Genomic DNA, 8,763 nt, shown 5'->3' with positions numbered 1-8,763 from the left:
ATAGTAGTAGTAGTAATAATAATAATAATAATAAAAATAGTAGGTGTAGAGATTGAGAACATGAAGATTGCTTATAGAATTCAAATGATGCCGTTACACTTTTAAGAGCTTCACAAACCAGTGAGCAGGAAAAGGAAAAAAAAAAAAAAAATCACACTGCATTCGGTTAAGTTCAGTGAATTTAAAGTGCACACAACAATTCTGAAAATACATAAAGGCAAAACATAGAAATATTATGAAACTTAAAAAAAAAGTTTAGTGGTGGGCATTTTTGCAACAGTTACACTCTGAAAAAGGCTTATAAACTAACTTCCCAGAAGGGTTAAAAAAAAAAAAAGAGAGAGAACCCAAACACTGGCCATATATTGTTAAACACACACACACACCAGAAAACAAAACAAAAAATCAAAATAATAAAACCACCCTGCCACTAAATTGAGCAGTATTCCAGAGTGCAGTATCCCTAGTATTCTATAATAGGTCAGGAAGATGGCTATAAACAGAGTCCAGGAGGGTCTGGCTGGCTTCCTGGCTTTTGACTCCAATAATCTCAAATAAGCGGTCCAGTTTGTCCTCAGCCTGAGGAATCTCTTCAATCACGCGCAACTCCTCAGGATTCAGGATGTGGAGCATGTCATCAAAGATAGGCTGCAAGTCGCAGGGGTCCAGGCGTACCTGCCGCAACACTGTGTCCTTCTTTTCTGCAGGGGAGAGAGGGAAGGGGTGAGGATAGCTCTAAGGGGCTGTACTGGGGGTGGGGTGGGGAGAGTAACATCTACTCTCTCCCCAGCCTATTCCCTCATCTGCCCCCTTTCCAAAAAGAGCAAGGTAACCTCTGGTTTGCTTTCAACAATCCAAGAGTTTTCTGTCTGCAATGCACACGTAAGATAACAAGATTTGTCTAGTAGAGATGAGACAAGGATCTGCCTGAATGGATTGTTGAGGTGGCATTAATATGATATTCATCTACATTTAAATACTTTCTTGTAAATTCTCAAAACTCACAGGGAAAATTCTGAAATACCTAAAAAAAACTTGAAAAAACAAAAATAAGTTTTTTTACTTCTTTGTCTATCTGTATAATTAATTTACTAAACAAAGATACACATCAGTCCCTCCCTTTCCAAATGTTCAAAAATTCCAAGTAGCCTGCTTATCTAATTTTCTGCTTACACTGCAATGTTTAAAACTAAACTGCTGAGCATGAATGAAAGCATAAATAAGAAAAAAATCGGTGTATGGCTCACACCTTACATTGGGGTGAGGAATTAAAATGTTTATTGTTATTAGTATTATGAAGGTTTCTTTAAAATGTAACAAAATAAGTAACAAAAGTAAACTAGAATATAAATATTTATACAAATACAAAATAAACAAATATGCAAAGTATATCAAATATAAACATGTAAAATATAAAATATTTTATGAAATGTAAGAACCTAAAATAACCCTTTCACTGGAACATAACTGGAAATACTCAAACTAGAAATTTCAAACAAAAATCTTTCATCTGTATGGTATGCTAGTTTCCCACTGTGCTATTAAAAACTGAACGTGCCAAGTTATTCACTAACTGTACCAATCCGTATTGGTTAAAGTATTGTCATTTGCGATGTAGCTCAAAAGAGCAAATTTTAGGAGCAATTTAAGTCACTAAAACTTACCCTACAATGTTGATCGGGAACCTAAACTGCTGTGTAAACTTTCACCTAAATCACAATATTAAAATAACAAAACATAATAAAAAAACACATACACCAAAAAACCTGTACTTCAGACCCAACATACTTTAAATCTTTGGATTCAGCAAGTCTAGTTAATTATTTTCAAATAACCTGCCGGACTACATTTTATTAGCCTTTCCCTGAAACACATTCGATAGCATCGTGAGGATAAAGGGTGACCCATACTCCTCGATGACGCTAACTCTCCGCCAGGCGTTTCTAGGCATGTCCTCACTGACTAATGACGTGGTTTCTCTCAGGTCAGCCTCAGCTTGGAGGTCGGGCAGGTCATTTAAAGGGCTCAACTACAACAGGAGAGTGGAAAGGACAGGAAGAAATGGCCAGAGCCTCTTTTGTGAGAAGCAGAAAAATTGCAAGTTGTCAACCCTTCCTGTGGGTGTCTGTCGGTACCTTTGGTAATAAAGGAGCCGGTCCTGCTCAGCGCGGAGGAACCGCTGGATGTGGAGTCACAGCGAAGGAGGGGCTCGGATTCATCCACGAAGAAGCCCTTGTTCTTATCCAGGGGGGAAGGCTCCACCGTCAGGAGGGTGGAATTCTCAAGTTTCGTGTTGGGGCTGGGGATGGGGCTCGGGCTGAGTGGGCTGGGGCTGGTCGGGAGGGCCAATTTGTCAGTTTCCAGCTATGGGAGAGAACAACAACAACAAAAAACTTCTTAAAAATTATTTCTTATTATATACTTTGAGAATTATATATATATGTAAACCCACAATGAAATAAAAACTCCTTGCACACTACTTTTTGTTCCGTTTATATATATATTCTCGTATTTCAATGTTCCCTAACTTACGTTATTGCTAGATAAATATATACACATGCCCATATTATTAAATTCTTCAAATATATATATAAGGCTACGTTTGAGAATTAAAAAAATAGTTAGGAAGCGTATACATCAAGTTGTCAGCACTGGTTACCTCAAAGAAGTGGGCCTGGACAAGGTGTAAGGAAGATTCCCAACTTAAAATATTTTATAAAGCTGGAAGAGACTTTACTTAATCTCCTATATTCTTCTCTTTACAGATAAGGAAATCTAGGCCTGAGAAGCAAAGAGACATTTAAGGGTTCTCAATCAGTAAGTGGAGTTCTGGTGGCATGATAGTTCAAGTTGCTGATCCAAAGGTCCGTGGTTTGAACCAAACTTTGAGAGAAAGAAGATGTGGCAGTCTGCTTCTGTAAAGATTTACAGCCTTGGAAACCCTGGGGGGAGTTCTACTCTGTCTTACAGGTTCCCTATGAGTCAGCATCTACTCAATGGCAGTGGGTAAACCAGGTTTCCTGATACTCTTTTCTAACTAGCTCAGCAATTAAATAAAAGTGCTTAAAATAAAGAAAAAAGAACACTGGAGGCAAAAGTGGCTGGGAAGGGAGGGTGAGGACCACCCCGCTGAAGCCAGTGTCTCGGCCCTGAGAATATAATGGAGCCCTGAAGCTCAGAGAGATAATGAACAAGTAAGCAAACAAACTAAGACGGTTTCAGGTGAAGATAGCTTTGGTATCACTTTGGCTGGGGTGTACAGTATGAATGTTAAGGAGGCAAGATTCAAAGTAGGAAAACAAGTTATAATGCTCCTATAGTAGGTGAGGTTTCCTAGGTTGCAATATTAACCTAAAGACTAACTACTAACTAAAGTAAAGCAGCAACGTGGAAGAAAGGTCTGGTGACATGTATCCACAAAGATTACAGCCTAGAGAACTCTATGGAGCAGTTTTACTTTGTAACACATGGGAGGTCATCATGGGTCAGAATCCACTGGAATTTAACAGTTTGTGTTTTTTTTTTTATATAGTAACCAAGGGGTGCTTGGGACAAGAGGTAACCAAAAAGTTGTAGATTCAAATCCACCTAGAAATGCCTTGCAAGAAAGGGCTAGCTATGCACTTCTAAAAATCAGCCATTGAAAACACTATGGAACACTGGGACACACATGGGATTGTCATGAATCAGAATCAACCAATTCCAACTGGCTTTTATAGCAGCCTAGTGTGGTATGATCCTAGCTTGTACCATGGGTGTACAGTAGAGAAGGAGAGAAGTGGTAGATGATATCACATCCATTTTATAAGTGAGACAGTTGAGGCCCACAGAAGGTACACACTGTTGGAGGAAATCCAGTGCTCAAGTTGGCTTGACATCTCTTTTGCTCTTTCATCTGAGACTATATTTTAGAGCTCTGGCAGGCACTTGTGGTATCTCCTAGTCCATTGACTTTACCTTATTTGTTCTTCCAGTGTGCACAAAAATATGGGGGCCAGGTGGCCAGATGATACAGGGCACGATTCAGGGAGTGATGTGCACCCTCCCCTGAGCTGTTAAGTTATTGTTCTTTAGAAACTTAACACTTACTTGTACATTTACAGTGAAATGCTTTCAAGTTCTTCAACCAGGAAGACATAAACTAACATTTCAAAGTGTTACCCTAGACGGTTAGCTAAGCACAAACCAAACACAACTGTCTCTTTACAACTTTTAAGGCCTGAAAAATTCTTGCAACTGATAATAAATTTGAAGACCACTGATCACTACTTTCCCAACAGCATTTTGCTTCTGCTTTCAGTATAAATTTAAGGCTTGCAAAACATGCATTCCTGATCCATGGACAAATTTTATTTATACGCTTTAAAATTTTTAATTCAATAGGCATGTGCCACTCCTCCTTGAAAACGTACATGGCCATTCATGTCAATACACATTTCTTATTCACTCAATTAGACAAAGAGCACTTGTCTACACGCTTTTTCTCAGGGACATTACATTGGAAGACATGGTCAGTCAATATAGTGCACTGTTCTTGCTTAAAAAAGAAATTCCCACCCACAAATCACATGCCAACAGACCACAAGAAGTCCACCCACTTTATTTCCTGAGCTCTATTAGTTCAAAATTTTAAGTATTTTAATTTATTCCACTATTGCCAAAGGCTTCTATCAGTGGGAATTAAGCATATACATTCCAACGTAATTTGGAAAGAGAGAATGTTCAACGGATCATCTGTAATTACCTGTAATGAGTCAGGTGAATATGAACATGCCCTTAGGAATGGTTTTAGCATCCCCACAATGAAACTACCAACCACAACTAAAACCAGATCCTATCTGACAATGATCCTTTCTAAAAAATCTACTCAGCTTTAGTACAGGTATACCTCACTTTATGTAATAGTACCTGGTTGCATTTCAGATTTATCTAGCTGTGTCTTTTTTCGGTTTACTCTTCTTTTACCTTAATATTTACAATGTCCATTAAAGCAGGTTTATAACATTGCAAGTCTATTAGCATTGTGTCACCTATAATATCTCTAATCAGAAAATTGAATCATTGGGAAATGTGGAATTTTATTTTATTAATTCTGAAAATTTATGGTTCAGTATTCGGAGTTTAAAGTAAATGAAGAACACCTATCATAACAGTTAGTTCCTAGAAGACAAATACTCCAAGAAAGCCCTATTCCCATAGAAGAGGGTCTTATCTTCTGAACAAAGCTTTAAGGATAAAGTTATCAAAATATTCACAAAATAGATCACGAATAACTTACTTCATCCCTTATGCCTCTTTGAGCTTTCCAAACTGTCTACAAGGACATATGAACTTTTATAACTAGAAAACGATAAATGTTATTTTTAAGAGTCCCCACTGATAAGAATATTTTCCCTCTGCTAAAGTGAAAATGTGGCTGTAGCAGCTCTTGTTTATACTGGTAACCAAGAAACAGGATAGTTGGAACATCTTCTACATTGCTGACTCCTCGCTATACTTTTGTTTAGTGTCCGTGGACACAGAATTGTTATATCCTCTGCCAACTTATTGCAGTGAGGAAGATATTAAGACTTAAAAGAAAGGCCTTTGGAAAAACTTGGCCCAACAAGACAATGTGCCAACCAGATATTTGGAACCTTTTTGGAAAAACTTTAAAAAGTACAGTTCTTTTTGCTTTATAGTGATGAGGTAGTCATACTAATGTGGAAGACTTACTTAGGAAATGAGACAGAGACAGTAAGATAGAACAAAAGAAGGGGGGCAGGGCAGGGGCTATGAGACAAGAGCCCCCCAAGCAGCCAAACATAGTACAGTACAGGAAGGTTCTACTGTATGAGTTGCAGAGAGTGGTCAGTTTATTTGGCCAAATGAGTCCTAATGGCCTTCTGATTAGTTTCCATGCAAGTACAGATACTGCATTTATTATTCCAAATATACAGATATACAAGGGAAGGGAGATGAATGTTCACCTTATTCAATCTCTGGATCCCACCTATAGCTTAGTTGCTGACCTAACTATTTTCTTTGTGATTGCTACCACCATTGACTACAAGGAACCATCAAAATGGATTTGGTGAATAGGGTATTGCTCAAGTTTTCAGGTTTGACTGGCTCTGGGCTACAGAGATTTGTGGCAGTGTTTGTGAGAACAATGATTGATCTTATCTTTGGGTCATACTGGAACGAGTCCTTTGTCCTTCCAACTCACTGGCCCACTCAACTAAAGTTTACCACAGAGTTATTTTCAAATGCCTAAAGCACTTGACTGCTAACCTGAAGGCTGGCGTTTCAAACCCACCAGCCGTACCTTGGAAGGAAGGTTGGGCAATCTACTTCTGGTAGTGATAACTAGTGATAATGCCTGGGAAACCCAAGGAGAGGTCACTATGAGCCAGGTTGACTGGAAGGCAAAACAACAACAACAACAACCAATTACAATCTCCCTGTTGTTGCACAATCTGTTTTCACAAACTAATTCACAACTCTAATGCATCAGTGATCCCCTGAAATGAAGCATTAATTACCCAGCCTGGATTCTTCTTGCTGGGCTGCTGCTACAATAGTTCAACTTAACCCCTTGGCTCCTGACACCACCCAATTAACTTCCATCAGGCCTTTTCCCCCTGGATGTAGCCAGATATACCTGATAATCTCCAGAAGAAAGCCCTTAAAGTCAAAAGTCACCCTTTCAACCTAACATTCCTTCTAGATCATATCATACACTTAGAAAGGAAAAAGTAAAAGAGTTCTGTTACATTTGTGAAAATCTGAATCACCTTAATAATGGTTTTTAAAAGCACACTTGCTAATTCCAACTTAAACTACTTGCTATCTTATCTCTGTTGATCAGCTTTTTACTGGGACCCAGTAAACAAAAGGAAACTTTAAGAAATAAGCCATTTAAAAACTATACCCCACCAGCCACTCTTTGGAAGGAAGGTTGGGCAATCCTACTTCGTAGTGATACTGCCTCGGAAACCCAAGGAGGGGTCGCTATGAGTCGAGTTTGACTCGACGGCACATAACAACAACAACAACACATATATATTGTTGTTGTTAGGTGCTATCGAGTCAGACGACTCATAGCGATCCCTCCTTGGGTTTCCGAGGCAGTATCACTACGGAAGTAGGATTGCCCAACCTTCCTTCCAAAGAGTGGCTGGTGGGCTTGAACCACCAGCCTTTTGGTTAGCAGTCAAGTGCCTTAGGCACTAAGCTACCAGAGCTCCTAAATATACATAGAGAAATAAGAAATAATCCATTAACAATATTGTGGTAGATGATTCAGCATAAATTATCTCTAATCCATTTATTGGTAAGGTAGCTCTCATTAGCTCCATTTTACAGGTGAGAAAACTGAGGCTCAAAGTTGTTTACAAAATTTGTCCAAGATCATAGAGCCAGAATTCAAAATCAGGTCTGTCTCATTTCAAAGTTACTCTCTTTGGTTTCAAAATCGCCTCCCCGTCTGGATCAATTGCTTAGGGAAACTAACAAATCCCTTAAACTGGATGGTCCCTGGGTAATGCAAATGGTTTGTGCTTGACTACTAACTTAAAGGGTGGAAGTTTGAACCCATCCAATGGTACTGTGGAAGAACAGCCTGACAGCTAGTCATATAAAGATTATAGTCAAGAAAACGTTATGGTGCAGTTCTACTCTGTAACACATGAGGTGGTCAGGAACTAGAATCTACTCAGTGATGATGGGCCTGGTTTTGGTTTTATACAGACATATGGTTGCTATCCTCTTTACCATGTAAGTATCTCTTGATAGCCACATCTAGTTGGTATCTATGTTTACAAAACAAGATTTTTTTTCAGAACAAGTAACCCTTTGTTATCCAAATCTATTTGGTTCCAGGATTTCAGATATAAATGAGAGTTCAGATAATGAGCAAACTCTATCTCAAAAACTATATCTGAATTTACCCAATTCCTAAGTTCAGATACTGAATAATAAAATGAGCTGGCTCTTTAAAAATTAAAAAACATAAATAATAATAATACACCTCCTTACAAGATAGGGGAAATAGTAGCAGTCTTTAAAGTCCCAGGTGATAGGAGACAATGACTTGTAGATTAGTTTTTAAAGTGTGAATTCTTGTTAAGTCCAATACAACATAAGGGGTCTTGGTAAGAATAACCCAAATTTACTCAGCAAGTTTTACAAACAAAAAGAAAAACTTAGGAGGGAAGGGGGAAAATATTGATTCCTAAACCTTTGAAAGAAAGGATATCAGCTATAGGTTATTTGGGAGGTGGTCCTGGAAATAGTACTATGGAGTGGAAAACACAAACACACACATATATATACACACGTCTGAAGATAAAACAAATATGTTAAGATGTGAATAACTGTTGAATCCAGGTAATGAGTTTATGGGTATTTGTTGGACTGTGCTGTCACCTTTTCTTTGTTTCCAATGTCTTACCACCACCACCACCACCACCCCCCAAAAAAATTAGGAATGAATGAATAAACACAAGGGTTAAGAGTTAAGTAACCTAAAGATAAAAATTCCCCAGACTTTCCCGGGGCTTCTGATTGTTTAGTCAAAGCCCTTTGTTTTCTTTCCTTCTTTTCTCCCGCCCAGCTCAGACCAAAGGAGAGCGAGGTAAGGAGGTGCTTCCATTCTGTAAGTAGGGAACGATGTTCATACTGAAACCTAAGTCCTCAATTGCCAAGTGGGCATACAGGATCTAATTCTGCTGTCTAGTCTAGATCTCCCTGGGATCACTAGTGGCCATACGATGGAAACAG

At 38.6% G+C, this 8,763-nt stretch overlaps 1 protein-coding gene across 1 annotated transcript in view; it reads right to left on the bottom strand.

Moving 5' to 3' along the window:
* Window positions 1–471: 471 nt before the first annotated feature.
* The window catches only part of TNFRSF21 (TNF receptor superfamily member 21), a 146,660-nt gene continuing 138,368 nt past the window's right edge, over window positions 472–8,763 (bottom strand). Inside the window, exons 6-7 of the mRNA XM_042780328.1 lie at window positions 2,136–2,364; window positions 472–701 (exon numbers count right to left, since the gene is read on the bottom strand). Of these exons, the coding sequence (XP_042636262.1) occupies window positions 472–701; window positions 2,136–2,364 (459 nt within the window). The remainder of the gene's footprint in view (window positions 702–2,135; window positions 2,365–8,763) is intronic.

The sequence above is a fragment of the Orycteropus afer genome, unplaced genomic scaffold (assembly GCF_000298275.1).
Source record: "Orycteropus afer afer isolate SDZICR_OR568_19922 unplaced genomic scaffold, OryAfe1.0 scaffold00034, whole genome shotgun sequence".
NCBI lineage: Eukaryota > Metazoa > Chordata > Mammalia > Tubulidentata > Orycteropodidae > Orycteropus > Orycteropus afer.
The sequence above is the reverse complement of the archived record's forward strand: the minus strand, read 5'-3'. Positions and strand labels throughout refer to the sequence as shown.